Here is a 22,187-nt window from a genome sequence, read left to right as displayed (position 1 = left end):
AATTCACTTAAAATAGAAAGGATCATATTAATATATGTGAGAATTGTTCATTAAGGGATATAGTAACTATAGCCACAGTGAGTAACTAAAAGGACATGATCTAAATACTTGAAAATTCTGAATCCATACTAAATCGTAATACTTCATCGTGATCGATTTTACCATCCAAAGATGAAAAGTTTGCACGGGTAAACACAAACCCTTGTCTGTCCCCTGCAAGCAACAGTTTGCAATTAATAAAACTTCTGCTGAGTATCAAGCACATAAGAACAACACGTGCACACTATTTCTTCCCCTCTTCTTCTGCTGCCCAGGCTCGTTCCCAATATAACCGCAGAGCTATGTTGTCAGAAGTAAATACTGATACGGGCTGGTTTCAAAACGAAGGTAAACTGATGTTAATTAGGATGAAAAATGGGATTGTGAGACAATTTTCAGTTATTATGGAAGTAACTTTATTAAAATAATCGGCCAGAGCTGGAATAATGGCTTTGCGTATCTTCACATGTCAATATCATACAGCTTCTGCAAAAGAAAAGAAAAGGGAATATATGAAAAAATAATTTAGTGCTCAGCATAGTGCATTATCATTTTTTCCACGCTGCTTACCTTTCTCTTCTTCCAGCAACTACTGGCAGGATGCTGTCTTTGCTCATTCTAGGCACAGAGGACACAAAGATTTAGTTCACCATCAGAAACATCGATTTTTCCATGCATCTGCAATATATATTACAAGTGCACCACTGTCATAGAACATTTATTGCGATATTCACCTTATGCTTTCCAAATCCTTGCATCTTCTTCTGGATGAGACTTGACACCTACGTGACACCTCAAAGCAGCAAAGGCTAAAGTAACAGTGATTCACTGTGGCTGCATAAACACGGCACAGCTCTGGCATTTGGAGCCTCTTCTCCTGTAGAAAAATATCACTATACCTAGTAAACAACTAATAAAAGCTTCATCCTAGTAGTTAAACAACAGACTCCAAGCTCTCCCAGGCACGTACATGGCGTACTTACTAATTTGAAGTCTCTTCCCAGGTCCTCGCTTAGCAAGAAACACAAAGCAGTACACAATACACACATGTCACTGTCTACACATGGTTACAGCCGGTTAAATCACCACAGACCAAGCAAGGCCAAGAGTAAAATCTCATCATTACAAGTCAACTACCTGTAGTGCCCATTTTAACAATTCCTCAAATACCTCCTAAATACCACATTGAAAACGCAGGTTACAAGACTGACTAGCTATAAGGTCACATTTAAATACACAGCTGTCGTTCAACCAGGGCCATCCAATTACCTGTATTTCATGACAAAAAGCATTCACCTTTGAGAGACATCACCCACGCAGAAACCCAGGGGACACACCCAGCCCCAATCAGAATATATGCATGATTTGCATACATTATTGACATAATAATTCCAAAAAAACCTCTGCATGCAGATGAGACGCTGTGTTCTTGTTTGAAATCCAGCCTTACAGCACAATTCCCTTTTTCTGAAGTGACAATAGTCCACAGCCTCATGTAGACGTGGTTTGCAATTGGGAGTAGGAGTTATGCAGCCACTTACCTGGAAGCTTATACAAAATATCTCTTAAGGTTTCACTATTTCTCTTTTTTAGTCCTCAGATGACATTTTGACACTCTAGTTATAGACCATACACGCTTGCATGGGAAGTAACAGGCTAAAAAATATATGTCGCATTACTGATGCCACACAACCAATTTACAGAGACTTATACTGTGCTTAATACAACCACCACCTCCTCCCAGCCCAGCACCAGATCAACAGAGAAACCATGGCCAATTCCAGCTTTCCACAACTGTGAGCTTACTATATTATCAATATATAGACGGATTGACTGACAGAGATAAGTTCCATCACAAGTGGTTAGTTAGCTAGTTAGAAGAAAATTCCAATCAAAGAGGTTGGTCAGAGTAAGTAATATAAATCGTCATTATTTTACCCACATAGTTGATAAAATGTGGTATTTTCATAGGGGAAGTGCTCAGAAAGTGTTATAAGTCAATGCAGTAAACATAAACGAATCCTTTGGTAAATCTTAGTCTTGCCTTCTAATGCAAATTAATCCAACCCAATCCATTTCTGACATAGCAAATGTAGGTAAACTGACAAAATGGCACAGAAAGAGAGCAGTACAGCTATTGGTGTGGTAAATGCAGATGGTACCTAGGTCACAATCACTCAGGGATAAACCTCTTCCTCTGGTTTACACAAAACCAACCAGATCTGCAGATGTGAGTTTAAGTGTTGAAAGAGATCCTTCAGCATGTTCACCACATACATTTAGGTTTCATTTCAAATTCACGCTTTCCTAAGAAGGTGCAGCCAGTGGCAGCGCTTCCCCCCAACCTGAGGAACTTCTGCTTTCTCCATTAATCTCATAGCACATACAAATCAGTTGCTTCTATTCAATTCAGTCTTCCGGTGGTCTTTTGTCTAGAGTTGATGACTGCTCCTCCCAGATAAAGTAATTCTGTGAAGATCCACAGAATACTGCTGTTATTTTGCAGCGTGCTTAGAAGAGACAAGTATTTCACAAACTAAACAGAAATACAAGGGCCCAAAAGCTGAAGCAAAATTCAGTAAAAAAAATAAAGAAAAGTTTGGGCTTGATTAGTAATGAAGGGACTACGACAACAAATAATATTAATTTGATACAGTCTCTTAGAGCTTCAGGAATTTATTAAATGAGTACAGGGATATGATGAAATATATTAAATGCTTAAAGAATGATATAATCAGCAGACAAATTCACTTTAAGATTACCAGGAGATGATGGTAATCAGAACATATAATAATACAATATGTGTAACCAGAAGCATAAAACAGCCAGTGCCCCACATTACCATGAAAGGATTGACCTGCTTTATATTAAAAAACAAATACAATAGAAAAGGAATACAGGGAAAGCTGAATTCTGGCTTTTAACCATGTTCTTTAAAATACACATACTCTTTGCTCACTTAAGTGAATGTTCGTTTTCTCTTCCAGTGAGAACAGCGTGTTACAAGGTTTTATAACAGATGAGAGTTCACAAAATAAGAAGCAAAGCTAAAGCCATCCACTGGTATTTATTTTCTGTGTGCTTGCTGCTACAAGACGTTGTGTTTTAGAGGATGTCTCACCCACTACACATTTGTGAGCTGTGCATAAACTAATGAACTTCACCTTTTTATTTTTTCTTGAACAGTAAAAAATACTTTTGTTCCTATTTTTCAGTCTTGCTCATATTGCCAACAATCAGCAGAGCATCTTTTGTGGTTAGCAAAAATCAAAACGCATGACCAAAGCTCCCAAAGTCTGTTTATCATGTGTTCCCACAGTTTGAGGCATACAAGCATCTTAACACAAAGAGGACAGGGTAAGAATCAGCAGAGTGGAAACAAAGCAGGCACTTTCTTCTCTGACATTAAGAACACAAAAAAACAAACACCTTTCACACTGTAGCTGTTGCAAGGAGATGTATAAAGAATAATTCTAATGATGTTCCAGTTCCTGGGTTACTTTATCGCTCTGCTTAATTTAATGTCGTGACTGTATTTTCATCAATACTGTAGCAGCCTACCTGTTGTACTTGCCTCAGACTGTTTTTATTATTTTTTTTTTTATCTGTATGCATTGCACGTTACTGTTACAAAACAAAAGATAAAGCTTCTGGAAGATAAGATGAACTGCTGCAGTAGTTTCAGATACAACAGATATTGTTTCAGCTACAGTGGTCATGTTTGTTCATGTCACAGCAGGTTATTTTAAAACTCACTTTTGCACTTCATCCCTTGGCACATGACATCCTTACTCCACACTCTTTCCTGCTGTAAGAAACAAGTCGAACTGATGACTTCTTATCTTGGATGCTGACTGATTGAGCCCACAATATTTATTTCTTAAGGTCACCCTCTGGCTTCTGCATCTCTTTTACCTGGGAGTTAGAGCAGTGATTTTACTCTGCAGTTGGAACACACACGTACAAGGTCTGTCTCCCCAAGCCAGCCTCACAGCGAAGGAACCCTACCATCTTTAGTAGCTCCCACAGACACATGGCTTCACCATCAATATTTCCATCACACAAAATGACAACAAAATAACAATGCTAACATTCAGCTCTGAAGATCAAGAAAACAGATGCCAATCTGCAGTCACTCATACTATCTAGAACAAATCAGACTGTTTTACCATTCATTAAAAGCTTCTTTCAGCCTTTCTCATTTGTTGCAAACTCGCTGCACTACCAACAGCCAGGCTGCTTTCAATTGACAAAACAGTACAAACAGATTTTCAGTTCATTTATAAGAATATCATGATAATGTTTACTTACCCACATGTTGGAAATATACGTGACACTGCCTGCGTCACGACTGGTGAGATGCCCTGGGAGCCCTATGGAAATGTGCACCCATGCAGCTGAGGAGCACAGGCCAGGAGGAAGGGAACTTTGTAGCCTTTTCCAAGGGAAAAAACAGTCTCTGTGCTGCATGCTACCAAAAGAGATCCCCCAGAAAGCTGAGCAATGCAAATGCAGAAATGCTGGCAAAAATGACTGGTCTCATTTGAGGTACTAAGCAATATAGATCATCTCCATATTCTTAGAAATTGCAAAAAGCTTGGCCATCCTGACAACAATTCTTAAATTTACATTTTTTAGTACATAATGTCCCTTGAACACATAACTTTTTAATTTAACAGCAGTTGCACATGCATATGTAAGAAGTGTATATTTGTTGTTATACCTGCAACGTTTTAAAACATATATGCCACGGTAATACGTTTGCATCTATCTCTGCTATCCATATGAAGAAACAGACACTGCAAACCAAGACCAGCAAGGATACTAAAGTACTAGGCGTACTACTATGCACAGAGCATACAGAACATAAACTAGATAACATCCAAAAGAGGTCATGGGAAGGTGAGAAGGTGATGGAGAATAACAAAGCAGCCAGTGTGGCAAATAAACTGAACACATAACTCCTGCACACACAGCCTGTTAGAACTTGTAAGGATGACCAAAGACTCTGGCAAGAGGTGGGTTTCAGGAGATATTAAAACAGTGCACGCTGACCTCTGCAACTGATTTCCACCAAAGCTTGAGGGAGAAGGCATACCGCAGGCACAGAAGGACACACAAGCTCATGGTCAGCAGATGTCTAACAGGACAATAAAAGGATTGGGCAGGTACGTATCCTCCAGCAACTCTGGGTTCTTCTGTTTATGGCAAATAAAAAATGGCTTTGCTCATCTACTTTCCTTAGAGAACGCCAGCTAAGCCAGATGGATCATTTATCTGTACACCACAGGGCAGCACCACAGATGGTTGTTCATATCTTCAGGAGCTTCTAACTTAATTGGGGAAGGAGCCCAGCCTTCTCTGGGAAGCCAGGCCTATGTAGCTTTCACTCTTGTAAAACAGATTATGAAAAAGCAACTAAAACAATTCTCAACCCAGGGCAGGGATTGAAACTAACTTTTCATATACTCTTCACTTCACCTAATTACATGATGATTTCAAAACAAAGTGCAGTGGTATCTTCCCTTACTTCATTACCAACTTGTAAGAAGAAGGTGAAACTCAGAAAATGTTATGCTACTCAAGAATAATGCTATTTTCCTCAAAGAATAGAGCAACTTCTAAGGCAAAATTTCCAGTTGATGATGATGGAAATGCAAATCCTAAAGCAACTGAACTCACAAATCCAAGCAAAACACTAGAAAGCATGCTCTGGGATCCCATACAATCAATGCTAACCTCTGCATCACCCATACCTTATTTATCGTAACAGGAAAATACTTATCCCTGTTACTGAGATTATTTTATACAGTACAGAAGCAAACTCATGGGAAAGGCTCAGCACAAATGACGCTAACAGGATCAGTATATTGTCACCAGATGTCTCCATGTACAGAAATACATAATTTTCTACATGTGGAATAATGATTTTATATTTGTTTACACTTTCTAAGTAGTTCCTAAAAAAAATAATAATAATAATAATTGAAGCCTTTAAGAAGCTCAAGCATTTCACTTTCATGTATGAATCTCGGTCTTGCTTTTTCCTAGCCCACAGAATAACACCTTAGACTTCTGTTACATCTTAGATTTCTGTCATAATATTTCCATTCTAGAGACATACAACTTCATTAATTTCTATACAATTAGGATCTGTTCCAATATTAAATAAGACAATCAAAAAGCTACTCATATGAGAAGACAACTCAGAGCCAAGGCTTCAGGGGTTGGCTCTATTTCAAGTCTTAAAAAAGATGTCTTAAGGAAAAAAAGCTCAAAGATGAAGATAAAATGCTTTGCCTCCTGCAGAGCACTTTCCTTCTTACGAAGAAGCTCCTATAAATGTCTCTTAACCTCTTTATACATATGCTTATATGATTTGATATGTATGTTTGATGTACATATGATTTGGTAAGTATGTTTGATTCATACTCCTCACAATTGCTGCTTGCAGACTCAGCAAAATTGGAATATATGCAGAATCTTTAATGAAAAACATTTTCTTGTCAACTAAGTGTATGAAAACACTTGCATTAATTTCCACCAGTACTTTTAGTTTCATATAAACCCAAATGAAACACCAAACTTGTAGAACACACAAAATGACCCAGGCTGAAAGGGAGCACTGGAGTCACCCTGTCCAACTGGGTGCTCACAGCAGAGCCCACTATGCAGTGGCATGAGGATGCTCAAGGTCCCCTTCAGCTAAATATTAAAAATCCCCAGCAATGGAAGCTCCCTAGTATCTACAGTGAATCTGTTCCAATGGCTGATGACCACTCTCGTTTTCAAAAAGTACTTACAATAAGTAATGAGAATTTTGTGTCCACTGCCTCTTACATTTTCTCTCTGCACCTCCACATAGTCCAATCCTGTTTTCTCTGTAAGCAGTCATCATGGAGTTTGAAGTGGAAGGGAGATCTCCCCTTGCTTTCCTCTGAGAAACTGAGTGCACTCAGCACTTCCCTGCATGCCATGAGCTCCAGCCCCCGACCATCTTGGTGAGCCTTCACTGCACTGAGTTCAGATTGTAAACCTCTCTCCTTACCTAGGGAGCCCAGATTTGGAGGCAAGCCTCTAGATATGCCACACAACTCCAAAAGCAGTAGGAAAACATGTTCCACCTGCTACCTGTCTTCTTGCTAAGCAGCCTGCTATGTCATTAATACTCATCACAGCAATGGTACAACGATGAGCGATACCTCACTTGTCAAAACAATTCCCGTGTCATCACTTAAAATCATTAGGTGATAATATTTTTATTTTTTAAATAAAAAAAGAATAATATTCAAAACAGGCGAAAGACACAAAGGTTGGTTGTTGTTTTTTTTTTTTTGACTTCCATATGAATTCCCAGCTTATTATTTGCTTTCAATCATATGCAACTGTTTATGCAAGCTGTTTTTTTGCACAGCTGATAAACCAGATCACTAGCCCTGCTAAGGACAGACCTCAGCTCCCTAGAGGAAATAACTCATGCTCTCTAAAGATCACCAATTGAAAGGTGAAGCACTGACCTATTCAACCTATCAGTCCCTCAGGCTATGAACGTGCTACACTGCAACTGCAGAGTCAGTAGAAAATCACCTTTTCTTTTCAGAAAGCATTTATTCAAAATCAAAATCCAGCCTGTTTGAGCTTTCTAGTAAACCGAAATTAAATTATTTGCTGTCTTTCTTAAAAATATCCCTGCATCTCCTCTGCTAAATTCTAATGGAATGTTTAACATTAACCCTAGTTATGCTTGAACACTGTTGTCAACACTAATCTGAAAAAAAAAATCGCTGTTTAAAAATTTACTCTCCTTTACACAAACACATGCATTAAATTTTTTCCAAAATCTCATGAAAAATGTCATGACACAGCCATATCATTTTTACAGTCTGTTTCATTAAACACCAGTAAAACACAAAAACATCATCATGTAGCTTACAGTCCTCTAGCAGTAAGAGTAAAATAAAATCTTGACATAATTTCCAACGTAATCAGTAAATATAAAAGGACCTGCTATTAACGCCTAATCCAAGATCCACTGATGGAGCTCATGGGAGACTTTCCACTAAATTCCATTTGTTTTGGGATGATGATTAACCAAGATAAATGTTAAACAGTGAAAGAAAGAGAAGTCAAAACTTACCCATGAATTCAATTCCTAAATGGTCTGCTGTACCCAAGAAAGCATGTAAAAGAAAATAAAAAAGAGAAGAAAGGGAAATGTTAGACTGAAAAGTAAATACCCTCTCTGTCACCATTTGTATCATTTGATATTTTTTGGCAGTGTTGCAGAACTCAGTATCAGTTCAGGGACCCAGTCTATGAGTATTAGTCAAAAAGGAGCAATCCTAAAACAGAACTCTAGTGTGTGGACCTGCTACATAAGGTAAATGTGTCTGGGGAAGGATACAAACTTTCACTCTCACTTTTACTGTACTTACTGAACTGCCTCAAATCAGCTAATTACAGAAATGCATTCTCTCTTGCTCTTGAAAATTCTCTCTTAATATCTGAGTAAAGATGGTAGCGTCAAGTTCTTGCTTTCAGTTTCTCCTAAGATCAAAAACTAAACAAAGAAATGAAAGGCTTTCACTGAGTTTTGCAGCTCTCATTACAGCACAGTGGCCACTCTTTCATCCGATGTGATAGCACTGCTGCAACCTGTTGCATAACAGAGATCTGACTTTAGGAGGTAGTGGATATGTCACTTATTTGGCCATACGACTGGTACTCAGCAATAATTTCAAGAAACTAAAAACAAGCAAATCTTCAGTTTATTTTGGTCATAGACTGAATTTACCATATGGAGCTCAAAACACCTCAGGACCTCTTTTCAAGTGATTAATTACAGTACGATTCCGTTGCCTAAAAACATTACAGGGCAAAGTAGATTTAAACTTATTAAGGTGGTAGGGAGTGTGTTTAAATTGCTATTTGGTTAAAGAATAACACAAGTCATTTTGCAGGGACAGGGAAAAACTTAAAACCAGCTCTTCAGTGGATCCCAGTCCAAACTGGTACTGCAGAAAACCAGACACTCTGAAAGGGTGCTGAACACAATTCTATTCTGTGCTAAACTTGAAACATATTCCTTTCCTAGGGGAACTCATCATTTGGATTATAAAAAGCAAATAAGGCTTTCTTTTTCCTGAGGGAAATGTGATGTCTTCATTAAAAATATATTAAAAGCAAAATTATTAATTATTTTTAGTCTTCCTTTCAATTTACAGTCACATTTTCTTAAGACAGAGAAGGTTAATATATCATTTTTCCTAGGCAAGGTGGAGCCAGGCTATAATCTCTTAGGAAGTGCAAAGAGCTGCACAAAACACTTCCACTTTAACCCATCCAACAGTTGCTTTCAAAAAGTCACTTAAGAACTATACAGTAAAGCCACAAGAAGATTCGCCAACATAAACACAACAGTAAATCCAAACACTACAATTTGAGTTATCAGATTTTTCACCTAAGATGAGAATCTCAGATACTGCAGTTTCTTCTGAAAGCACTGGGAGTCATTTGCCTTTTGTAACCTCACAATCCTTCCAGGAAAAGGCACGGGACGTTAGCTTGACTGATTCACTCAACATACAAATTTATAACACAATTCCTAAGCTATATATGTACCTACATGGAAAAAAACCCAAAATGCATCTCAAAAGAAAAGAATGTAAGGTAACGCTATCAGGTATCTACATCTTGCCGGCTTGGAGTCAGAACAGATGCCTTTCCCAAGTCTAGCAACACCCAAATGAGTCATCTTTTACTGGCATTGAAGACATGCAAATAGGTATTATGTAAATATAATATTAACATAAAATTAAAGCCATACATATATGCATTGTGTGTAACTTTACTTACAAAGTTAAAACCATACATACATTCCACGTTACAGTGTTCTCATCCATATTCTTACATTCACATACTAACATTGCATACTAATATCCCTACTACAACTGATGCAGAAATGCAACTTCTTGAAGAACGTAACATCAGAAATAAGACAAGTGCACTCAAAGTGCTATAGCTGCAGAGATCTGTACCTTGTTTTTCTTCCTCTCATTTCCACTACCTATAAAATCCACAAATATTATCTACCTACAAGAATTCACATTCTTGCATCTTTTGGTAAGATAACTGCTTACATTTAAAAAAGGATAATGGAGATCAAAACACCATAATCCAGTCTTCAGGAAGCTAAGTAATCTCAAAAAGCGTATATAAAATACACCTACCTTTTAAAAATTACAGGAAGGATTTTACTTTTGGCGTGGTTTATGTGTAGGGAGAAACAAGCCTAATCCATAGGCTTCTTTAAAGCAATGGGAGAGAGGGGGACATTTGTCAGGTTATTTATTTTAATTATCTCATTGCCTGGAAAGCAACTTGAACAACCAACGTAACATATATTGCAGATAAAGTTGATATACAGAGATGATGATGAAAGGATGTCTAATGGGATAAGTCCTAACAGCAAAATATCTAAGCTGTCCACTTAATAAGCACAGCTCTGCAAGTCCTGTAAGCAGAATCCTGGAAACAGAAAACAAATGACTAATTCCTGTACAATCAGTGCTCAGAGCTGTTATGTGCTCGTGGTCACTTGCAAGTTTTGGGGAGAGCCTTGACATGCAGGGTGCCTCTGCACCCAAATCCATGATGAGAAGGTCACCCATGGTGTGCACTCGGGGCTGGTGCATGTCACACTGACTGCAAGTGTTCAAGCATCACTGGTAACAGTAGTGCCCCACATTTCCAACACAATACAAGCAGTACCCAAATGCATCTGTATACTTACACAGTTTTTGTTTTGGCTTGTTTGCTGTTTTCTTTTTCTCTTTCTTTTTTTTTTTTTTTTTTGTTAACAGTCTGTTCTAATTATCCTATAATTCAAGGGCCATTTTTGGAAACAGACTTCTCCCCTGCTGTCGGGGGTAAGACCCTCTCAGTAGACAGGTGTAAGAGATGGGCAGGGCCCACACAGCCAGGCACTGGGGGAAGAAAGCAGGCTGTAGTGCTGACCTACGGCAAAGCCGAGCACCAAAATGCAGAATCCCACTCCGCCAACGGTGCACCATGGAGTAGAAGACTGCTACACTCCTATCCAGCCACAACATACGTGTGATTAACTGCATCCAAACATTTCCTTAGAGTCAGAAATGAGAGTGTCAAGCCATTCACCATCAGGCGATGCAGTTTCTTCAAGGCCTCAGTACAACAAAAATGTGTATGACTGATATTAACGTATTAATGTACTGGAATGTGGGCTCTGCTCCCTAGATGGGTCCTAGATTTCTTTCCTTTCTTGTATTGTTAGGCTCTGAGGAAGTAATAGACAGGCAGACTATTACCTTTTATACTTTTATACTTATGAATATATCTGAATTTGGTTGTTGATGTGGGAAAACTACTGAGCCTTACGTTCCTTGTACTTAGTGAATTTCTTGCTAATGCTAAAGCCATTCCAATTTATACTTTATGAATACATCTACACGTGGGAATCCTTGATAACAAGCGCAGGGGAAGATAAACTTGTACCTGCTAACAGATCAATTTATTAAAGCTTCACATGTAATGTGCAGCTTTGGCTCTGGATTATGGTTAGTCGGGGCTTTTTTCTCAGCCATTTTAATGTGGAGCTATTTCTCCTGGTCCAAGAATGGTTTTACTATTTCATGTACATTCTAACTTACATTATGAAAAGAAATATAAGCCCAAAACCTAAAAGTCTCTGATCTGTAGGAGAAAAATATTCAATATTAAAACATTCACTGTAGACTATTATAGACATTTAAATCTGCTCTAAAAATAGGCTGACTTCAATACGAATCAGTGTGAAGTACTTTCCCCTGCAAATGAAGTTTATTGTTTCCAATAAACTCATGAGGTTTGCCCAATTTTCCTTGGTAGTGTATTGTTTTGAACAAAAAATGCAACACAAGAATATGCTGCAAACTACGTTGGACTGCTCACATTTTTAATTCAGATTATTTGGTTATAGGGAAGAAGACAGAGTTGAAGATCAATCAAATTGTCTGCAGAGCAAATGCTAATTTCCCCAGCAATAGCTGGGCAGTTCACTACATGTTCACTGATTTAATAGTAAATTTACAGAATATATCAGCCAGTTGTTCCAACTACATCAAGACATAATAGTGAAAATTCCACATATACGCACCCCTTAAAAAAAAGTAAACAATTTATATAAAACTTCACAGACTGGTACGTTCTCAGCGTGAACAAGGATAAAATACTGATATTCTGAATTTGTACAGATAGGGTTAACTGTATTTTAAACCAAATTAAAATCCTCAGTCCACAAAACTGAACGCTGAAGACAGTTAATTGCTTTCTCTTCTTTTCTTTTTTTTTTTTTCCAAAGGAAAAAAGAGCAAGAAAGGAATAAAAAATCAATTTCTTTTGAATATCTGTACGACTCTGCAGAGGTTAGTGCAGCCTCCAGATAGAAACTCCCACCCACTATCAATTCCATAACAAGGGAGCATTTGAAAAACATCCAGCAAAACCTGTTCTTATGTAAATAATACACAGGGCTGAATAATTGAATAAACTATTGATTTACTCTCCCTGTGAATGACAGACAAATGCTCCTGGCTGTTTTACATCATGAAGGTTGAAAGGCTTTTTCTGACTTCTGAAAAAAAATACCAGCAATGGTTCCACCTTCACAGGTTGAAGACAAATTAGAAGCTTGAACTGCTTACCTCACCTGCAGCATGCAGGCTCACAGAGGATTATACTGCCTGTTCACTGTCATTTTAAAGACATCAAATTATCGTCTTTACAGCTAACAGAAGAAGTTACTTCTCTTTAATGCACAACACTGGACTTTAAGGAACAACTTTAGTCTCATTGAATCATGTAGACAACTTGCACTGACATCTATGGTTTGTACATCAGTACAGCTTTTAATCCTAGAATTCTTTTCACTATAGCTATAAATGCACCAAATAAATACATCCTTATATTTGTGAAATGAATCAACTTACAAAACGTCTGAAGCATGCAGGCCAAAACGTTTAGTGTTAGGTATTCGTTAAATACAGCAATCCTTCATTTGCCTCTCAATAAGCCATTACATTCACCAATGAAAAGACAGCGAGTAAATGTTAAATACTGCTACTCTGTACATACTGTATTGACTGGTTTACTTAACACTCAACACATATAAGAACTTAAACAATTCAGACAGTACGCCCACATATGACTTTTTCTCTAGTCCACCAACTCAAAGATGTTTTCAAATTTCATTTGCAAAAAATCTAATGCTATTTCAGTTGAAATTAGTAACTACATCAAATGGAAATGAAGCTGCCTGTATAGTGACTCACGTTGACAAGGTTATTTTTTAAGCTTTCTCTAAAGATGAAAATTGTAAGCAAATGTGACAAACCTGTAATCAAGTCTTCTCACCCAATCTAGTGCAAATGCAGTAAACACTGAACAACACCGTGTGACTTGTTGACCATGAGTAACCGATATAACCAACGACTCTACTTAATACTCCTAGAAAAAAAATAAATCAATATTTCACTGATATCCTTCAGTTTTGGTAGATCAGAAAAAAGCCTGTACTAGTACTAGAACTGAAAAAAAAAAAAAAGAACAGAACTACACAAAGACAAAACACTGAAGTAGCTATCTGACCTACTTCTACAATTCTGAAATACTGTCTCGGGCTTCTAAAGCATCTTGCTCCCTTTCTCCAATAGTAACAGCACTCACCCTGCAGTCACAATCACCTCACAGGTAGTTACTGAGGAACCATCAAGAAAATGATGATAGGAGAGCAATTTGCTCTCCTATCCTTCCCTATTCATTAACCCATTGGTTCCCACAGAATCAAAATCTGCTCTTCCTGCAGTCCTTGTCCACCTCTCACACCTCTGCTCAATACTTCCACAGGTGGGCTTGCCTTCATATTCAGGTATGCTGGTGAAAGGATTTGATCATATTGATCTCCATTGAGCATTTGTAAAATGCTCTAAGTAATTAGGCACTCCTGCTGCATTTCAGTAGCCACTGGCATTATAGTCACTCCTTTCAAAATGACAGTGCCCACACTGTAGAAGCTGGTCCTTCCCAATCACATCATGAAAAGCCCACATCAAGCTACTAACAAGACGGGAATCATATTTTTGTCAAAACAAACAGAAACAGTAGTACTTCCAGCACATATGGTCTACAAAGCATTTTGGAACTGTGTTAGAACTAGATTACTTATCTTGTCACAAGCTTAAAAGATTTCATTTGACTGCAGTGCTCTTTGGGAAAAAAAAACCTCTTCTGGTTCAATAAATGACATAAAATGTCTTTTAAGGTGGAATAAGTCTACAAGTTTCCTAGAAATGACTACCGGGATTTCTCCCCTATTATTTCCAAATGGATATTTGAGAATATAGGCCTCACAGAATCATTAGAGGAATTACTAATAGCTCCCTCATCTTATGAACATATGACATTTAATAAACATTTCTCATGCTAAATGTAACTTTATTCCTTCTACAGATCATTAAGCTGTCCTTCACTTCACTACTACAAGAAAATGTTCAGACGCAATGGTGTTTACTGCTCTCCAAAGGCACAGCAAATTTTGTAAGTTTTCGTCAATTTCTTAAAGCCTAATTACTTTCTTCAACTTCAGGACAAGGAACGTACATCAATCTGTGGAAAATATAGCCTTATTCCCTAATACACCAAGTAATTTGGTTCTACTGCAGTAAAAAAAAAAAACAAAAAACACCAAACACCTCAAACCTGAACAACCAGCAGCTTCAGAATACAGCTATTCACATCAAGACTTTTAAAGTATTGACTGAATTTAATGACTGAAATATACATTGCTGTTCTGATGACAGTAAAATTTCCATATTTATTTATATCCATAGTTATTTACATATGCCTAGACAATTGCTCTCATTTCTGCTTAGCACGATTCAGGTGGCTCAATTAAATACGAGGGATACTTAAACCTTTTAGAAAGATGCTGGTTTTTATCTACTCTAATTTGGGAAGATGCATATCTTCAGACATTCAATGTAACCATACTTGCAAAAAAGACACTCATATTAGTTTAAGTAATTCAGAATGGACCACAAGAATTATTTAAATTCACTCTGATTACTATGTGCACTTACTGTGTGAGACTCGCACTTTATGGAAGAGGCTTCTTCATACAGCAGCATTACTAAGCCTAATTTCCAGCAGTTCTTCGTTTCATGCTTGGATGATGATAAAAACACAGAGGTTTTAATCAAAATTTTAACAAGTGTTTCTGGCTTTTGCTGCCTACTGGGCTTTTTTTTTTTGGTCTCCTGTGTCTCAGGAGTCTCCCAAGTCATCTTTCTGAAACATAAACTTATCAACACCAAGAACTCCCATGTTCTTCTAAATGTCACTATGAGTCCTATCCTCTAAGGAACCAGGAATGGAAATCCCCTCACACCATGGATCCAGCTGCAAGGGAACAATCCATGTACATAACAGGGTTGCTCAGTATTCACCTCTGTACTTCCCCCCTATTTAGTACAGAAAAAAACAAGCATTCTTCATTTTTTAATCAAATTTTACAGGACTGTAAACCTGAAAGCTTTGAAGACCTTACTGCAGTGAACTTTATCATAGAACACAGTATTTGTCCAACACCTCTTGTGATTCAATGGAGGAAATAGCAAATGGCAGTTGGCAAAAATGCTGCCATTACTGCACATCTCTCCCATGCCTGCACAAAAGATGCGCAGCAAGAGAACGATGCCAAATCTGGGCACATCTTTCCTTTTCTAGTATTAACTCCCCCTCTATTTGTTTTACAGTTCAACTAATAGCTTCTCAAAAAACAAACCCACAACTGCTGCGTGGTCGGCCAGTGGGCATGCTGCTTTTACTACATTTACTTCTTTTTTGGTATTAACTATTAGAAGGACAACAATCCAGAGAAAACTAAGTGGCTTCATAGATAGATGCCAGGGTTTGTCATATTATCTGAAAATTGATATATAAAAAGATTTCTGCAGCTTCCTTTTATTTAAAGCTGGTGAGAACTCACACAGACACTTCAAGTCATTATTGTTAATTGTATGATCCTGCTGCTTTCAGATGGAGGGAAGGCTCCCTGAAGGACAGGCACATTTCAGCATTATCCTCCAAGCACTCTCTGAAATCCCCCCAGTGGAACCTTCCCTGCACCCCATCCTCTGAGGCTGATGCCCCGTTCCAATAAGCCTTTGTTGGCATCTGTAAATAATTTGTCTGAGGTAATCAATACTAAGCCAGGCAGCTGGAAGAGCACACTAATTTAGACAACAGCTCTGCAGTAATCAGAGCCCTATTCCTGAATCTCAGGTTCTGAAGTGAGATGAGTTGTTTGTAGTTTTGAGACATATTACTAAAACACCAAGGAAATACGTTTTACCTGGAGCTCTAACTATACTAATTGTGCCACATTACTTTGTGGATGTCAGCTCAAGCACCCTCCCAACGTCCTCATAACGTGCTTATGAACCCATCTTTACTAACAAATAGTAAAATAATGATCAATATTATATCCACTTTTCCTGCTGGCCAAAGTATTACATGCACATAGAACCAAGGCTTCTTTCTGTGCCTAAGCTACCTTGTTTATGTAAATTTTATGGAAACATATTCTGCTTGGATGTGATTAATTAATAATGAAAGCAAACATATAGCAGCAAAATGAATAGCAAACAATGACCACCAGATCTCCCTCAGACTGAGTCATCTTGTGAAATTCAGTTTAATTAAAAGATGAAAGATTAATTTCGGATATGTGACACGAATTTATGGCATCTGATATGTAGGTAGCAATCTGGAAAACATTTTAATTGCTCCTGTGATTAAATACCACAGGTCTTGAAATTCTTTACTAACATAAATTTCATGCTACTAAGTGATAAAGGAGTCTACCAAATGGAGTACAAAGGCTGATTCAAGTGGTATTTCAGAGTTTTCTATTTTGTTTCACTGTCACTTCACAGAGCAACTGAATACTTTAAAAATACTGAAAACTGAGTGACTCAGCATCTTTTTTACTTTCTTTTTTTTTAAAAACATATAGCCAAAGCTGGCTGAAAAATGTTAATGCTAGGAGTGAATAATAACACAGGAGATTTGAAGGAGCCCAGGGGAAGTAATGAAAAAAGTTGTTAGATGGTCTCAATAGCAATAAAGCAAAACAAAAGGCAACAGTACTTTGGAAAAAAACCACGCGATGTTCTCAGAACCTGAAGTTACTTACAATGAGAGATAAAAAACTAAAGCTGCTCTCACCTAAGCAGTGACCCACTGCAATTGTTAAGAACGCTATGTGAGATTAGTGCCAAAGGGCCCCACACACCAAAATATTTTAACTAATGGAATGTAATAACTCTGTCAGAGCCATTCAAAGGGAAGAATTGGTTATGCACAGACTAGACACGAGCAGAAGCTGGCAGAAATGCCCCAGTGTTTTAATGTGGGTGGCTTCCATCTCATCTTTTCTTGTCCTTACTGCAGCATGCCACGTGGAGCAGCGCATCAGAAAGATAGAGGAAGGAAGAGAATTTGTTTTGTGACCTTCATGTATGTGACTTGAAAGCTATGTAAACAATGTGGTGCCCATTTTTAAAGAGACTTGAAATAAGAAGGCAGCAGAAGGTCATCAAGAAAGATTGGAAAAGCCACTATACCCTGCCCTTGGCGAGTTACCTCATCAACATCACAGATGATCAGAAGCACACCAGTTTTCTTTTTATCTTGTTTCTTTTCCATAATACAAACATTCAGAGGGCTCAAAGAATCTAGCAGCTCCCAGCACACCTCACAGAACATTCCCTCATCACAAGTCTTTTGAATTACTGTTTCCTGAAAGAATTAAAATACTTGCACATTCAGTTAGATGTGAACAGTACCAAATAATTCAATGTTTCCATTGCAAGACCATTAGGCCTCATTATGGCATAAATCACCTTGACAAATTCTTTTCTAGTTCAAACTGGGAACATAAGTAAATGAGTTATGTAGGACAGTCCAGAAAATCAAAAGAAAATAAAGTTAAAAATTAAAATTATTTTTTTGTCTGCTTAGTTTCGTTACATCAAACTGTTCAGATCAGTAGGACTTTGCTCAGAGTAAAACTGTGAGATCACATTGAAACTTTCTACTTCTCTGTGGGCTATTCAACTTTCACGATCCATCAACTGAGAAAGGCATGTTATCCTTCCTAAGCTCCTCTTCATCTCCCCTATCATACTTCAAAACACAGCAGCTCTAGCAGTGCTGCTCAGGCAGCTGGGAGCAAGACAACCATGGCTCTGCACACACCAGCCCCTCGCAACCAGAATTCAGGTGGGAGTTTACTATGCCAACAATTACACAGAGTAAATAAATATCTGGGCAGGATTAAGTGGGTTGGCTGTTCACATACTCTTCAAAGCATTCATATCTCTAAGTATTTCCTTATGTTTGCACATTAAATCAACTTGAGGAATACCTGCATGAAGTTACTGCAGTTATAAGAGCGCAAGAATGAATATCAAGGCGTAAGAAAATCTTGTGTTATTGCAGCTGATTCTGCTGTTGCATTTCTATCATTGCACGTGCTGGATCAGGATGGCTTGCAGACACTTAGGTTTGCTATGAGACATCCACTTTGCTGAGATGACTGCTTCTGCTTTTGTCAATTAGTTGTATAAAAAGAAACCCAGCAAGACATGAAGAGCTTCAGTCTGGATCCTCATATTTGAACACTGATCTGCAGGAAAAAGGCAGCGACTCTGACTCATGACAAGATGCAGTTTGTTTTTTAACTATATATCTTAAGACCATTATGCTGACCAGCTGAGATCTTCAACATTTCTCAAGTTCCAAGACACATAGAGTCTAACATTTCTAACATGTACAAATTTTCTACTTTCAGTCTAAATGTATTCTGCACCAGTTTAAACTCATTCATTCTCGTGTCAATGCGTCTTTCATTTTCAACTATTCTTATCTTTTGCTTTTATTTTACTACTTAAGTGTTTACAGACCCAACAACTTCACTGACATATTTCCCACACCATCATTCTGAATAGCCCTAATTTCCAGACAGATACTTGAACATCAATGAATGATCAGTATCAGTGTTACATTCATTCAAACATGTTTCAAATATTTCTTAAAAAAATGAACCATCACTGCTATTGCCATCACTTCGTACATAGAAACCTCACACTCCTACAAAGCACAGCCATGTGAAAAGAACAGAAAACATGCTGTGTACCTAATGGTGCTGCTAGAATTTCCAGAAATAAAGCATATCCGCACAGAAAGATAATAGAGGTAAAAAGCTCTGACCACTGCCTTTGAGTCAGACTCCGCCAGAGAGAAGAGATCTGACTCAGAATTACTAACTTTATCCCAACACACGAGTTAAGGACTGAGCAGGCTGGAATTTTGCTGACTCCACAACTGGTCCAGATTTGAGAGAAGTCCCATCATGAGTCTGAAGATTTTCCTTAAATCCCAACTGCCGAGGAAGGAGATTACTGTCCCACTAGGAGGATTTTATCTAGAATTACTAAATGGAAATAATAACATTTTTACTAGAGGAAATGCATTCCTATCATATTTGTGTGAGGATCTGCAATTTCAGCAGTGGCAAAAGGTCGCCTCTGCAGGTGCAAATTTTTACAAGCAGAGCACACAAACCCTTCTTCACTGCAGGCAAACATGCTTAGCTAATGGTGATGGCTATGTTGAAAAATAATTTTTTGTAGTGAGAATTTGTTCTATCAACTAGCATTATTCTATTCTCTGTATCTGCTGTAGCTTCCACGGAAATAAATAGGAGGTATTACTTCCCGAGTGATCTATATAATAAATGAAGTCATATGTGATGCTTTCCTCTAACATTTGTGTAGGTTCCACATACTGCTGCACAAGACCATCATAATACAGTTACAGTTTATTTCACTTATTTATTATTGATGTTAATGCTGTTTACAATGTTTGAACAACATGCAATACTAATTCTGGCATCTCACTGACTTCTGTTCCACTTTAGCATCTCATTTAACTAAGCTTAAATGCACACAGAACAATTAAATATGAAGCATTAAATGCTTGCCTATGATTTGCTGTAGTGTGTGAAGAAGACATACTTGAAGAATGAGCACAAGTTGTTGTCTGCAACATCAACCTTAGTTTTGGAAAGCATTTTCAATACGGTTGAGTTACACATTAAGTATTGACATAAGAGTCTGGAGACAGACATTACAAATACCATTAAAAAATGCACACAGCTCTAATCTGCCTGGGTGGATTGAAGTCACTGTCACTGTGATGGAAGCTCATTAGTTGCTCTACAATTGCATGTTTCCATTTTCTTACAGTTCATTAGGCTGACTTAACAAAATTAAACACTCTCTGGGGCAAAATAACCATGCAAAACAAAAGAAATCAGTTATACTGGTCATAAACATTTTCTTAAGAAATAGCAGTTTTAAATGTTTCATTGCTGATTAAACTAGAGACTGTTCCTCCCATTCTCACTTTTGGATCACCGGAAAACTGGGAAAGGGGAGAGGGGAGGTATTCCATATCTATGAAGCACACAGATAGTCACCAAAAACAATATTGTGTGTAATTGGATACTCCAATGTGGCATCTCCACCATAACAACGAAGAATCAGCCATAATAACAACAGTAATAAAAAAAACCAAACACACTCTACTGTGTTGAATTACATAAATTAGCATAAACTCAGCTAGTTAGTGATAACTTTTTTCTGTCTGTTATGACTATGCATCTCTTCATTGTTTTTCTCTGGTTTTGCTAACTTTGGCTTTCTGTACCTATGGCCATTATATGCAAAGCATGTTAAGATGAAGAATAATTTGCACTAAACTACAAGGACCAACCTGCACCTTTTCAACACGATCACCTTCTAAGCATTTGAGAGCATCACAGAGATACTAAATGATGTAAGACCTTTTCAACTACTTCACTGTCATCTGAAGGTAGGAAAATGTTGATCTGCATTTGCTCTTCCAGAGTTTAGAAATACATCTATGTTTTGTAAAGCCAACGATACCACTGTCAGATTTTTATTTCTTTAAATGTTACAGAGACATTGAGGTGCAACATGTACCATGAACTCAGACGGCTTCAGCTGTTTTGATGGGTACATTGACGCTTTCAAGACAATTGAGCGTCACATCACTAAGGAACTGAACACAGGCTGAAGGTGTTACAACAGCAACAGCTGTGGAGTACAGGACGTGAGCCCCAGGCAGTGCAGTGCAGACCCACCACTTCACAACTTCCATTTTGTGCATGAGAAACTAATTTTAAAGAGCTGAAACTCCAATCCATTTATTTTTATTCTCTTTGTAGCACTTTTATCTGACACAACTAATATGCCTGATATGAGCCTCTGGCTATCGTTAATTAACCTGAAATGATGATGACATTTTTCATGGGTCACTAAGTGCCCTGCAGTACATGTGGTCTGGCCAGGTTACTCATATGACTGCCTAAAGATTGCATAACCAAAATGATGAAAATCTGAAGTGTCAGCATTCCCTGTGCTTAGATGAGCTGACAGCTCATAAAATGATTCCACCTGGAAATCATTTGAATTTTAGATGCAGTGCTTTGTAATGAATTCATACTGAAAATTTGGGAGTGAGAAACAGATTGTTCCAGTTCTGCTTTACCTCAGTGCTCTCTCCTTTTCATCTTCTACTATTTATTTGAGAATAAAAAAAAAATACACTGAAACTGGACCTCACGTTTTCACATTTGCTAACAAGAGAAATGTGGTATTTTTTAAGGTCTGGAAAAGTTCATTTGTTGCAAAACACGAACAGGATGTTCTGTTCTTCAATTAAACCACTCCTTTGCATCATTAAAGAACAATCATAAAGCCACAAAAACAAATGCTACGCTTTTGTCCTGTTGCTATTCTAAATAACTGATTACAAAGAGTCAGTAAAAGCACAATGCACTTCACAGCCAGCAGAAGAATGTTTCAGTACAAGTGGATTAGGTTAGTCCCTTTTGTACATGTTAGATATTCACTGCCAGCTAGTGCTTAATATAATTGGAAAAGATTATCTTCTGCTTGTGATAGTAAGGTAAAATCTTAGTGGTA

General features: G+C 37.7%; 1 protein-coding gene across 2 annotated transcripts in view; it reads right to left on the bottom strand.

Annotated features, from left to right (window-relative positions):
* The window catches only part of NRG3 (neuregulin 3), a 395,586-nt gene that overhangs the window by 58,503 nt on the left and 314,896 nt on the right, over nucleotides 1–22,187 (bottom strand). For both annotated transcript variants that reach the window (XM_048944625.1, XM_048944626.1), the window contains exon 4: nucleotides 8,177–8,203. In XM_048944625.1, the coding sequence (XP_048800582.1) occupies nucleotides 8,177–8,203 (27 nt within the window). The remainder of the gene's footprint in view (nucleotides 1–8,176; nucleotides 8,204–22,187) is intronic.

This window comes from Lagopus muta, chromosome 5 (assembly GCF_023343835.1).
Source record: "Lagopus muta isolate bLagMut1 chromosome 5, bLagMut1 primary, whole genome shotgun sequence".
Classification (NCBI taxonomy): Eukaryota; Metazoa; Chordata; class Aves; order Galliformes; family Phasianidae; genus Lagopus; species Lagopus muta.
Note: the sequence above shows the minus strand (reverse complement) of the source record. Positions and strands in the feature narration are given on the sequence as shown.